Source organism: Caretta caretta, chromosome 8 (assembly GCF_965140235.1).
Source record: "Caretta caretta isolate rCarCar2 chromosome 8, rCarCar1.hap1, whole genome shotgun sequence".
Lineage (NCBI taxonomy): Eukaryota > Metazoa > Chordata > Testudines > Cheloniidae > Caretta > Caretta caretta.
The window spans coordinates 7,012,248-7,025,980 of record NC_134213.1 but is presented as its reverse complement, the minus strand read 5'-3'; the positions used below and the strand labels follow the sequence as shown (position 1 = coordinate 7,025,980).

General features: G+C 49.0%; 1 protein-coding gene across 3 annotated transcripts in view; it reads left to right on the top strand.

The window, feature by feature from the left end:
* The first annotated feature begins 1,169 nt into the window (after positions 1-1,169).
* Positions 1,170-13,733, top strand: part of TCOF1 (treacle ribosome biogenesis factor 1) — a 38,610-nt gene continuing 26,046 nt past the window's right edge. For 2 of the 3 annotated variants that reach the window (XM_048860207.2, XM_048860205.2), the window contains exons 1-6: positions 1,170-1,471; positions 2,145-2,200; positions 7,936-8,063; positions 11,393-11,496; positions 12,326-12,692; positions 13,561-13,655. In XM_048860207.2, the coding sequence (XP_048716164.2) occupies positions 1,361-1,471; positions 2,145-2,200; positions 7,936-8,063; positions 11,393-11,496; positions 12,326-12,692; positions 13,561-13,655 (861 nt within the window). In that variant the 5' untranslated portion in view covers positions 1,170-1,360. The remainder of the gene's footprint in view (positions 1,472-2,144; positions 2,201-7,935; positions 8,064-11,392; positions 11,497-12,325; positions 12,693-13,560; positions 13,656-13,733) is intronic. The other variant, XM_048860204.2, reaches the window with a different exon arrangement.

The following is a 13,733-nucleotide window of genomic DNA, read 5'->3' as shown; positions in this document are numbered from 1 at the left end:
GAAGCCCAAATGCATGTTCCCCAAAACAGCCAAATGCCAACTCAGCACTAAAGCAGTCAAAGTGGCTGTCAGATCAGGACTATTCTGAGGTTGTTACACTGAGTTCCATGCGGCTGTGCATGTGTTTTTAGGCCTCATGAAATTTGGTGTTTATCTTAAAGTTCCTGGAGTCACAGGCTTATGTCAGAATTCCAGCTTTCATTTTTGTTTAAAAGTGTTTCTAGCCCACGTATTCACAGAGAAAAGTGTGCAGATCTGACCCACAAACACTTAGAAGCCAAAAGGCAAGTAAAATGAATTCCCAAACTTTTATAATTAAAAAATCTTATGATTTTAAGGGAATCTCATTATTTTGGAGCCCGACTCATGTTTTTTATACTGCGTGGAGTTGGCAGCCCTGCTGGGGAGTTGTTTAAAACGGAGGTTCTGCCTGCTCTCTGTTAACTATCCCATGGCACTTTTCATAAAAGAGTTGAACTCATGTCAGTGGCCAAAATTTCTGTATAGAGTATCTGTCCCTATTTAGGAGAAAATAACCTTCTTTTCAAAAATTGTTTAGGAAAGTAGCTATCATTTGTCAACGCTCTCCCTCAAGCTCTCCCAATTAATGATCGTCCTTTGGCTTAGAAGATGTATAAATGCCCCTATTTATAGTCTCTATTTAAATCTTTCAAATGTCCCTGTCTGATACCCTCCACCCCAGAAGTGGCTGCATCCAGTGGTGTTCTAGGTATCTAAGGCATGATCCATTGAAGTCACTTCCACTGACTACAACGGGCATCACCTGGCCCCTGACACCGGGGTTCGTCCCCCTCGACACGGTGCCAGAAAATCCCCATGGCCCAGCTGTGCCACGACAACGGCGTTTCGGGGCGGCAAGCGGGGCAATGGCCTGGGGCCCCACCCCACGCAGGGGGCCCCGCAAGGCTACATTGCTCAGGCTTCGGCCCCGGGTGGTGGGGCTCAGGCCCCTCGCAGCGGGGCTTCAGCTTTCTGCCTTCGGCCCCCCTGCGCCTAACCCTGAACCCTGCTCCCGCCCCCCCGCGGCGGGCCCCGCGCTCCGCCCCGCCCCCCAGGCAGAGCCGCCGCCCGCGGGCCTCTGGCGGCCCGGAGCCACGAGGAGGCGGCGGCGGCGGCGACCCGGGCGGACTACACTTCCCGGCAGGCCCCGGGCCGCGAGTGGGGAAGAGGAAGCCCGGCGCGTGGTGCCCGTGGTCAAAGGGGACTAGAGGCAGCGGGAGGTGCCTAAGGGGGCATGTGTCTCCCTGCGTCCCCGCTGCAGCCCCGGTGCACGAGCCGCCAGGCCGCCCGGGCGTCGCCCCAGCGGCCGTAGTCAGGGCGGAGGCCGGGCGGGAGCAGCATGGCAGCGCCGAGCACGGGCCCGAGGGAGCTGCTGGCCCTCATTCACCAGCATCTGCTGCGCGCTGGCTACGCCAAGGCAGCGCGGGAGCTGCAGCTGCAGCTCGGCCAGGTAACCCTGCAGCACCCCCACGTGGGGACCCGGGCACGGCTGCTCCTGGGCTCCCCTGAGCAGGTAACCCTGCAGCACCCCCACGTGGGGACCCGGGCACGGCTGCTCCAGGGCTCCCCTGAGCAGGTAACCCTGCAGCACCCCCACGTGGGGACCCGGGCACGGCTGCTCCTGGGCTCCCCTGAGCGCGTGGGCAGGTGTAACCCCGCAGCACCCCCACGTGGTGCCCCTGGGCTCCCCTGAGCAGGTAACCCTGCAGCACCCCCACGTGGGGACCCGGGCACGGCTGCTCCTGGGCTCCCCTGAGCGCGTGGGCAGGTGTAACCCTGCAGCACCCCCACGTGGTGCCCCTGGGCTCCCCTGAGCAGGTAACCCCGCAGCACCCCCACGTGGGGACGGCTGCTCCTGGGCTCCCCTGAGCGCGTGGGCAGGTGTAACCCTGCAGCACCCCCACGTGGGGGCCAGGGCATGGCTGCCCCAGGGGCTGGGCTCCCCTGAGTCCATGGGCAGGTGACCCTTTATCACTAGCACATTGGGCTAGTCTGGAGGGGCCAGGGTGAGACATACTGGTTTATGTCTGTCATGCCCCATGGCGTTACTTTGAACTCCATAATCTGTGTGCTTTCGTGAGGTAAACACAGTGCCCATTGTTTCCTTTCTTCTTCTCCTACAGAAGGAGTTTCCTCCACAGTTGACCTCTCTTGAGGACATCTTCACCCACTGGCAAAAGTAAGTCTGTCTGAGAGGGAATGGTTATGAAGTGGAAGGCAGGTCATGTCTCACTCTCCTCATAGAAATAACCAGGTTTGATTACATTGGTATGTCTGATTAATTGGAATGGGGCAATTTGGAAATATTCCCACTAATGTCAAGATGGTCATGTACCTAGGATGGAAGTGTCTCTAACCCTAACCCAGACAACACCCCTGTTTGGGCTGAAATTTCTCAGCCCAGAGGGCAGGCCTTACCTTTAGCATCCAGCTTTCTAATGTTGTATTCTCGCTGGTGACTTTTTTGAGGTATTAGAGGAGGGGGAGCATGTTTCACCAGTTTAGATGTTTTCCTAGTGATTTCTTTCCCGTGGACTAACCCCATTGACTTCATTAGGATTTCATTAGAGACCGGTTGTGCAAGTAACCTACTTGTGTGCATGTTTGCAGCATTGGGGCCTTCATGTTAATAAAGAATGAAATGATGGTGTTCAGCATCCACACGTTCTCCATGGGCTGTTTGCTGTGTTTTAACCCATAGAAGGGTGATGCTACACGGGGTGAAATCTGATTTATGACAACTGCCAAAGGGATCCGAAAAAATCTCTTAGCTAGGGCTACAAGAGTCAGCCTGTACCGAGTCATTTGCAGGAGAAATACCCGAGTCGAGAGAGTTATTCAAGGTTGAACCAAATTGTACTAATAACCCCAGAGAATAGTTTATAGGTTTCATTGTATCTAAAGTATCACACAATGAAATACTGTGTATCCTGACAGTCCTTGGCCCTCTCCTTACTCTTGCTGTGTATCTCTCTGATCTCCTTTCTTTCATGTTTATTGCCCTATGTGATCATGAGAAACTCTACAACTTGATTCAAGAAACTCAACTGATGCAAAGGTGGAGCTGAAATTTAATTTTCTGTGCTACTATCTTAATGTCTTAATTTGCATTGCACCATGACAGATCATTCTAGATACTCCTACAACCACCCGTATATTACATAAGTGTATTTTTTCAAAATGCATATGTAATGTTACCCTATAATACCACCCCCACTCATGCAACCCCAAACACACCCTTCGTTTATTGTCTTTCTTTGCTGTTATGTCTAGACTAGAGTCTAAACTAGTCGTGGCAGGGACCTATCATTGTATTTATCTATCCGATACCATGCTCACCAAAAGCACCATAACCTGGAGAGGTTCTTCTTCTTGGAACAGCTTTCTCTGTCTCTCAATTTTTGGCCTTGAAGATGATGCCCCTCCCCTTCTTGACCCATCTTAATAGCCTCCAAGCACACTCCCTTTCATCCATCGCTCTGCAGCCATTACACGTCTGGCTAAGGAGAACGGGATGGGACTTTCTTTGGAGCCTTTTAATACTCTCCTTAAGCAGCCAGAGAGGCTTCATTTAAGTGGTTAAAAAAAATAGTCTCTTCTCATCTTACATAGTCGGGTTATGAAGGAAATTGATACATAGAACGGTTATATAGGATCAGATTGGAAGAGAAGACCCAATCTGTTGTTGTAACACATTTGCCTTATGCATAGTAGCTGTAGCCATGTCTGTCCGGGATATTCGAGAGGCTAGGTGGGTAAGGTAATATCTCTTATTGGTCTGACTTCTGCTGGTGACAGAGACAAGCTTTCGAGCCACACAGAGCTCTTCTTCGGGTCTGGGAAAAGTACTCTCACCAACAGAAGTTGGCGCAGTAAAAGGTTTTGCCTTAGACAATTTAGCTCGAACAGAGATTATGCGCCTGATGCAGAGATTATTGGGTGAGGTTCTTTGGCCTGTGTTATGCAGGAGGCCACATTAGATGATCAGAATGGTCCCTTCTGCTCTGAAAAATCGGAGGGCTTGTCTAGACTTGAAATGCTGCAGCTGCAGCGCTTCAGTGTAGAGCCTACCTACGGTGCTGGGCGGGGTTCTGGAACTCGAAAAAGAGTCCCACAAAAAGTGGAAATTAGGTTAAATTACAACGGATGAATATAAACAAATAATACAAGTATGTAGGGGCAGAATTAGAAAGGCCAAGGCACAAAATGAGACTAAACTAGCTAGAGACATGAAGGGTAACAAGAAAACATTCTACAAATACACTAGAAGCAAGAGGAAGACCCGGCAATTAATCAATGAGGGAGGGGAAACAATAATAGAAAATGTGGAAATGGCATAGGTGCTTAATGGCTTCTCTGTTTCGGTTTTCACCAAGAAAGTTGGTGGCTATTGAATGTCTAAACATAGTGAATGCCAGTGAAAATGAGGTAGGATCAGAGGCTAAAATAGGGAAGGAACAAGTTAAAAATTACTTAGACAAGGTAGATGTCTTCAAGTCACCAGGGCCTGATGAAATACATCCTAGAATATTCAAGGAGCTGACTGAGGAGATATGAGTCATTAGGGATTATCTTTGAGAAGTCATGGAAGACGGGAGAGATTCCAGAGGACTAGAAAAGGGCAAATACAGTGCCCATCTATAAAAAGGGGAATAAGAACAACCTGGGGAATTACAGACCAGTCAGCTTAACTTCTGTACCCAGAAAGATAATGGAGCAAATAATTAAGCCATCAATTTCCAAACACCTATAAGATAATAACGTTATAAGTAACAGTCAGCATGGATTTGTCCAGAACAAATCGTGCCAAACCAACCTGATAGGGTTGACAGGGTAACAAATCTTGTGGCTGGTGGGGAAGCGGTAGATGTGGTATAGCTTGACTTTACTAAAGCTTCTGATTTTTTGTCTAACATGACCTTCTCGTATACAAACTAGATGAAGCTACTATAAGGTGGGAGCAAAACCAGTTGGAAAACCGTTCCCAGAGAGTAGTTATCAGTGTTTCATAGTCAAGCTGAAAGGCATAATGAGTGGGGTCCAGCAGGGATCAGTTCTGGATCCGGTTCTATTGAATATCTTCATCAATTATTTAGATAATGGTATACAGAGTAAACTTTGCAGATGATACCAAGCTGGGAGGGATTGCAAGTGCTTTGGAGGATAGGATTAAAATGCAAAATGATCTGGACAAACTGGAGAAATGGTCTGAAGTAAATAGGATGAAATTCAATAAGGACAAATGCCAAGTACTCCACTTAGGAAGGAACAATCAGTTGCACACACACAAAATGGGAAATGACTGCGTAGGAAGGAGTACTGCAGAAAGGGATCTGGGGGTCACAATGCATCACAAGCTAAATATGAGTCAGTGGTATAACACTGTTGCAAAAAAGCAGACATCATTCCGGACGTATTAGCAGGAGTGTTGTAACCAAGACATGAGAAGTAATTTGTCTGCTCTACTCCGTGCTGATTAGGCCTCAGCTGGAGTATTGTGTCCAGTTCTGGGTGCCACATTTCAGGAAAGATGTGGACAGATTGGAGAAAGTCCAGAGAAGAGCAACAAAAATGATTAAAGGTCTAGAAAACATGACCTATGAGGGAAGATTGAAAAAATTGGGTTTCTTTAGTCTGGAAAAGAGAAGACTGAGTGGGGACATTATAACAGTTTGGTACGTAAAAGATTGGAGGGAGGTAAATTGTTCTCGTTAACCTCTGAGGATAGGACAAGAAGCAATGGGCTTAAATTGCGGCAAGGGCGGTTTAGGTTGGACATTAGGAAAAACTTCCTAACTGTCAGGGTGGTTAAGCGGTGGAACAAGTTGCCTAGGGAGTTTGGAATCTCTGCCATTGGAGATTTTTAAGAGCAGACTAGACAAACAGGGGCCTGTCCAGGATGGTCTAGATCAGTGGTTCTCAACCTACTTACTATTGTGGTCTGCAGATTGAGAACCACTGTGCCAGATACACACTGGCCTGCCCAGCCCTGCACTGCCAGCATGCCCCTTCCCCTTGAGGGCAGGCCTGTGTCACACTGACTCCCTATGCCCAGCGCTCCCCTGTACAGTCCCCCCCACCCCCTGAGACCCCTGCACAGAGCGGGGCCAGGAGTGGAGCCCTGCGTAAAGCCTGGGGGTGCTGTAGCACTCCCCAAACCCCTAGTTCCTGCACCTATGCTGCCCAGAACCCCCCACAAACCTCTCCACTGCCCAGCACCCCCTACCTCTCTCTGGCCAGATCCCTGCCCCCGGACCCACCCCACTTCCCTGCACCCCTGCTACATTCACTGTTTTGCTGGGAGATGACTTTGTCTGCCAGGCAATCACAGGCCGGGCTCTCTCCCTCAGGACCCACTTGCCCAGTGTCAAAGTTTGACTCAGACTCACAATTTATCAGACCACTCTGTTTTATTAGCAAAGCTGCTCTGCTAATACATTTAGAAGTGAACCCCCTGAGTGGGGCTTGTGTCTTTTTAATTTATACAGTTTTTTGCAGAACAAGTTACAGAGAAGTTACAGACAAAAGAAGAAAAAGGTTTTAGTCACCACGCTTCGAGATCCCTGAGACCAGTCACGTATCTTCAATTACCTGCCACCCTTAACAATCTCCTTTAACAGCTTCCAGTTAACTTAACTAATTGCCCTTCACACCTTCCATTCTGATGCCTGCTTCTTAGACGTGCTGGCTCTATCTTAATTGCTTCTCCATTCAAAAGCTAACTGTCCCTATGTGTGCTCCCTCAGATACTTTGTAACATGTTTTGGCATGCCCTCTCATATACAATGTATCCAGCATGTCCCCTTATACAACGTTATACTTATACAATGTTATACTTCCACACCAGCCAGGCCCCCTGCATTGGACTGCTGAGCTCTTCACTTGCCACAGGGGCCTGCTTCGCCTTCCCTGCTGGCAGGAGCGCTCTTGCCAGGCTCCGTGGGGCTGGCCATCCCTCAACCGGCCCCACCCCATGCCGGACCAGATCGACAAACTGAATTTTTTTTTTCGCACATAGCTGGGTTGCAGCTGTGTGCTAATTGGGCTGTGGCTTGAGAACTGCTGTATAATACTTAGTCCGGCCATGAACACAGGGGACTGGACTAGATGACCTCTCAAGGTCCCTTCCAGTCCTACAAGTCTATGATTTTCACCCATAAATCCAGTTCATATCATAATTTTGTGTCCCCTAGGTGTGACCATCCAAGTCTGAATGGATGTGTAGCCTCTAGGTCATGGGTCAGTTTTGCATCACAATCCATTAGCCTCCATATACCTGTTTGGAGCTTGTCCAATAGGACCAAGCCATATAAAACAAGTCTAGCCAGTGCTGAGTTGTAACGTGAGGCTGACTATACATTAAATAGAGCACTGGACTGGGGCTCAGGAGTTCAGGGTTTTATTCCTAGCTCTGCCATTGGCCTGCTGGGTGACCTTGCGCAAGCAGCTTGCCTGCTCCTTGCCTCAGTTTCCCCATTGGTAAAATCTGGGTAATGATACTGACCACCTTGGTAAAGCACGTTGAGATGCTCTGAGGAAAAGCGCTAGATAAGCGTTTAATCATTTGACTGTCGGAGCAAGAACAGCATTTTTCCAAATACTTGAGTCTAATTTTCCTGACTCTGGCTACTGGCCCTGCCCTATACAGATGGAATTCATTTCTAGCCATCTCTCCTCTTCATGTTCCTGAGAAGTGTCACATCCAGGGTTTGGCTAAGAAGGATTATGGGGAATTCTCTTCAGATCAACCTAAGTCGCTCCAGAGTCAGGCACCTGAGGTTACTGCGGAGGAATGGCAGTTCCTATGCTGTCCCTGGGGGAAGAAGGCTGGGTGAATTGATAAGTGTTTCTGCTATTTAATGCCATTTCCCTTTTTAACACCACCTCCCTGTTCTTGAAAAATCTCTCCTACAGAACTCCTTCAAACACCAAGAAACGAAAGACAAGCAACTTGGGGGCAGGCATTCCAGCAAAGAAGATCAGGGTGCCTGATCCGCAGAGCAGCTCTGAAAGTTCGGAAGAGGAAACAAAAGCTGGGAAGGGTAAGAGCCAAGAACGGCCCACGTGGATCGGACAACAGAGAGGGCTAGCAGGCAACAGGTGCAGCTGATGCTCCGATAGCTTAATAATATGTGGCTCACTGCTGTTCTAGCGGAGCTTGTTATAGTGTGGCCTAGTGGTTAGAGCCACAGATTGGGACTCAGAAGATCTGGGTTCTAAACCCAGTTCTTCCACTGGCCTGCTGGACATGGGCAGTGGGTGGAGCCGCCTCTCTGGGGAGGCTAGCCCCTGACTCCACCCCTTCCTTCCGTGCCCTCCCCATGGCCAGAGCCCCAAGACCCCCTGTGTCGCATTCCGCCCCAGTGGCTGGAGCCACAAGCCCCCTGCCCAGAGAGGTGCCCCCCCGGCTGCAGAAGCCCTGGGCCAGCCGAAGCCCCAAGGCCCGCCCGGAGAAGCCCTGGGATGGCCGAAGCCACGCAGTGCCTCCCCTCCCCAGACCCAACCTGTGCAGGAACCTGCAAAGGACATCATAAAGCAAAAACTTTGCTGCCAAACCCCACACCCAGGGGCCGCGGCAGCGCTGGGGGAGGCAGAACCTCCCCTGGCCTATTATACCCACCGCCCATGCTGCTAGGTGACCGTGAGGAAGTCATTTTTACCTCTGTGCCTCAATTTCCCTATCTCTGCAGTTGAGTGCAGCTGCTGGGAGGAGCGGCGGTTTCCCATTTGAGCCCCGTTCACCAGCGAGGAGTCTGGGGCAGACTAACCGAGAACTCAGGATTGGCTGCATGCACAAGCAGCAGGCTCTTAGGAGGACTTGCCATAGGTCAGCCCAGGGGGAATGCTTTTTTTTTTTTTTTTTTAAAAGCTTACCCATGTGATTTCAGCCAGGTCTGGTGGAGGAGGTGAGCTCTTCCACTGCCTCTCTGGCAGGCTGTTCCCGGTAGCCTGTTAGTCTGTATCAGCAAAAACAACGAGGAATCCTTGTGGCACCTTAGAGACTAACAAATTTATTTGGGCATAAGCTTTCATGGGCTAGAACCCACTTCATCAGATGCATGGAGTGGAAAATACAGTAGCAGGTGTGTGTGTATATATATGTATACACACACAGAGAGACAGACAGACAGACAGCATGTGAAAAGATGGGAGTTGCCTTACCAAGTGGGGGGTCAGTCTAACAAGACAATTCAATTAACAGTAAATACCAAGGGAGGAAAAATCACTTTTGGGCCTTTCTTGTAGAAGGTGACTTCTAGGTACCCTTCTGGCTCTGTGAGTCTGTTTCTTAACTTCAGCAGGTGGGTACTGTAGTTTTAAGAATGCTTAGTAGAGATCCTGTAGGTGTTTGTTTCTGTCTGAGGAATTGGAGCAAATGCGGTTGTATCTTAGAGCTTGGCTGTAGACAATGGATCGTGTGATGTGGTCTGGATGAAAGCTGAAGACATGTAGGTAACCATAGTGGTCAAACACCTACAGGATCTCTATTAAGCATTCTTAAAACTACAATACCCACCTGGTGAAGTTAAGAAACAGATTGACAGAGCCAAAAGGGTACCCAGAAGTCGCCTACTACAGGACAGGCCCAACAAAGAAAGTAACAGAACGCCACTAGCTGTCACCTACAGCCCCCAACTAAAACCTCTCCAGCGCATCAGCAAGGATCTACAACCTATCCTGAAGGACGATCCCTCACTCTCACAGACCTTGGGAGACAGGCCAGTCCTCGCTTACAGACAGCTCCCCAACCTGAAGCAAATACTCACCAGCAACTACACACCACACAACAAAAACACTAACACAGGAACCAAACCCTGCAACAAATCCTGGTGCCAACTCTGTCCGCATATCTATTCAAGGGACACCATCATAGGACCTAACCACATCAGCCACACCATCAGGAGCTCATTCACCTGCACATCTACCAATGTGGTATATGCCATCATGTGCCAGCAGTGCCCCTCTGCCATGTACATTGGCCAAACCAGACAGTCTCTGTGCAAAAGAATAAATGGACAGAAATCTGACATCAGGAATTACAACATTCAAAAAAAAAAAAAAAAAAGGAGTACTTGTGGCACCTTAGAGACTAACCAATTTATTTGAGCATGAGCTTTCGTGAGCCACAGCTGAAGTGAGCTGTGGCTCACGAAAGCTCATGCTCAAATAAATTGGTTAGTCTCTAAGGTGCCACAAGTACTCCTTTTCTTTTTGCGAATACAGACTAACACGGCTGTTCCTCTGAAACCTGTCAACATTCAAAAACTAGCAGGAGAACACTTCAAACTCCCTGGTCACTCAATAACAGACTTCAAAGTGGCAATTCTTCAACAAAAAAACTTCAAAAACAGACTCCAATGAGACTGCAGAACTGGAATTAATTTGCAAATTGGACTCCATCAAATTAGGCCTGAATAAAGACTGGGAGTGGATGGATCATTACAAAAACTGATTTTACCATACTAATTTCCCCGTACTGTTATTCTCACCTTCTTGTCAACTGTTTGAAATGGGGCCACCTCATTACCACTACAAAAGTGATTTTTTTTCCTCCCTTGGTATCCTAGTGTTAATTGAATTGTCTCATTAGACTGACCCCCCACTTGGTAAGGCAACTCCCATCTTTTCATGTACGGTGTGTGTGCGCATGTCTAATATATACCTGCTACTGTATTTTCCACTCCATGCATCTGATGAAGTGGGTTCTAGCCCACGAAAGCTTATGCCCAAATAAATTTGTTAGTCTCTAAGGTGTCACAAGGACTCCTCATTGTTCCTCTAGCCTAATGTTTAAAGGTGGGATGCTAGATGGAGTTACCAAGCTCAGTCTAATTACTGCCTTCTAAAACTCTAGCCAAGAAAAATCCATCAAACTCTAGCACATGCTAAACTCACTAAGGTAAATATTATGGGAGAGCCCCTAGAGCTCAGCCTAAGTGGGTTAAATTGCATCTGCGTTGATGTTCAGTGGTGTTTTCAGTCAAGTTAAGCTAACTTGATTTGGGTGAGGGGAGAGCATGTTTTTCCTAGTCCACACAAGGCCTCTCTAATAATAGATTAATACACAGCAGTTCCTGCTGTGTCCATATCGTTATTCTATCTCTGCTCCATGTCCGCCACAAACAGCCAGGGATTTCTCTCAACTAAAGAGAACTTGACTCTTTGCTCGTAGAGAGGAGGGGTGAGAGGTAGGGGAAGAGAACTCTTCATGGAGCAACAAGGTCTTTCCTCCGACACCATGGTAATGTGCAGAACCAGCTTCTGCAGCGCCAGGGGTCTGTAGCTAGTACTGCCTTTGTCTCCAGTTGAGGGGAAGCTAGTCTTGTGTTTTGAGTCTCTGCATATTGTGGCTTTCCCTTCTGTGTGGCAGCTGGCGCCCCTGTTGTGACTAACTCCACGGTGCAGGCAGAGAGCCGGGGGGACGAAGGCTCCTCTTCAGAAGAGGAGGCAGCGGCTGGAAAGCAAATAAAGGAGGTAAGGTGACGCTTGTCTCCGGGCCGCCCCCCAAGGCTGCTAGTGGCCTGCGGCTAGGACTGCATTAGAAAGTTCTAGCAATGCCTGCTTGGGGGGAGGGCGTGGTGTTTGTCACAGACCCTAGTTAGGACAGCAAAAAAGAGCTTTTGATGCTCCAGTTTATTTCATCTGGGGAGCCCATATAAGCTATACTGACGAGTGCTTCAGCTCTGCGAGGGTTTGCCAGTATGGTTGTACTGACAGCCCTCTTCTGCTATAGACAGGCCTGAGGGAGCTGTGCATACGGCTTTGTAAAGGGGAAATCGACTGTGGAGGTTGAACCTGTTCTCATGGAAAGTGCTTTTCATTCACTTTGAAGAGTTAAGAGACTTGAGCGTTGTTTAGATGTGGCACTAATGAGAGAGAGAGAGGGAGGTTAGAGGAGCACTGAACTCCCTCTTTACTCCATGCGCCAGTTAATTAGGTGCTCACTTCAGGGGAACAAAACACAAAAGCCTCATCCAAACCTCTTCTGCCTGATTGGGGCAGTAACCACAGCAAAACTCTGCGTGGGTTGCTGGTGTCCTGGAGAAGTGCCCTCTGAAGGCCAGCTACATTGCGGGTGTGAGTCCCTTGAGCTCCCTGGTGGAGCTCCGTGGATGAACATGTCTCCGAGTTCCTCTGTTTAAATGCAAAGACTTTAGCCTCCGTGTCAGAGCGCATTAACGACTCGATACGTTTTGGCATTTTCTGGGCGGTGGTTCCTAAAATCTAGTTCAGAGCATTCACGATTCCATGAAGAGGACAAAAGGCTGTCCTGGAACTGACTTTCTTTTGTTGATTCCTCCAGGTGAGAACTACTGCGGCGGGTAGCAAAGCTGCTAACTCTCTGCAGCATGCTGCCCAAAACAAAGCCAATGCCACTTCAGGTAAGCCTGGGGCTGCTGCTGTAGTTCAGACCAGAGCAGGAAAGAGCAAAGGCATCTCAAATAAGCTCACGCCTGGTGCTCCAGCTACTTCTTCAGCTCCGGCCCAAGCTGGGCAGAAGAAAGCCAGTGCTGGTAAGCCAGGACCTGCTGCAGCAACTCAGGCCAAAGTTGGGCAAAGCAAAGCAGCAGCTACTGCAAAGGCAGCAGAGAGCTCTGAAAGCAGCGATTCGTCAGAGAGTGAAGAAGGGGAGAAGATGCCAGCAGCAAAGCTCCCAACTCCCAAGTCAGGTGAGAAGCTCATGGGCTTGGGATGCATTTCCTAAAGCATTGCACAGCTGTTGTGCTGGTCGTGAGACGTACATCTCTGTTCTGGCTTTGCAGTATATCAGGTCTGAATTACTTTCCTACTAATGCTGCAGGCCTCGTGGCTTCAGCTCTCCTGGCAGATAATCATCAGACCAAAACTGCTCCCTGTAGAGACTAAAGAAACCTGGCAGAAGCAGGAGCAACACAAGCACTGCCAGTCACAACCAGATCAGGCTGCATTCAGGGCCATATTGCTTGGATCTGCGATACAGAGAAATGGATGGGATCTAGAGTCTGGGGGAGCAAATGCTATAGTTAAGGTCTCGTTCAGTGCCCAGTACAATGGAGCGCCGACATGTCCGGGCCACTGGATGATACCAGAACGCTGCTTTATTCTGAGCGCTCTGAAAAAGTCACTGAAACTTTCCATGTTTGGTCTCAAGCCAGAAGTGAATTGTTATTGATGTTTTGAGGGGAAAATCCCCAGAAAAGAAATGCTCCAAGCTTGGGACTTGATCCGGCAATGAGGGTGTGTGTGTGTAAGTGTCCACACTGCACTTACTCCAGGAGCGGGGACTTGGGATGACTGTCCTCTTTGAGGGAGGGTCTCCTAAATGGGTGGGGGGGGGTTAATCTTCAATATGTGATCGGAAAAATTTTTTGACATGCTCAGTAGGTTCCTAAGATTTTAGCAGTGTCACTGGGCTCTGCCCCCATGCGACATGACTGTAGCCTCTCCCCTGTGCCTTCTGACTGGTTCCCATAACCTAAAAGCTGCATGAATATAGCTCTCTGCATGGACTCGACAAGAGAGCGCAGTGTGAGTGACGTCTCCTCTCTGGTGTTTCAGCACTGAAGCAAACGGTGGGAAAGGCAGAGAGTAGCTGTGAGGACTCGAGCGATGAGACTTCCTCTGAAGAGGAATTAAAAACCCCAGCGCTCCAGGTATCTACCTCCAAGAGGGTCCACTGAGTGCTTTGAGCATTCCCCACCACCACCACCCATACACATCCTCTAACCTCC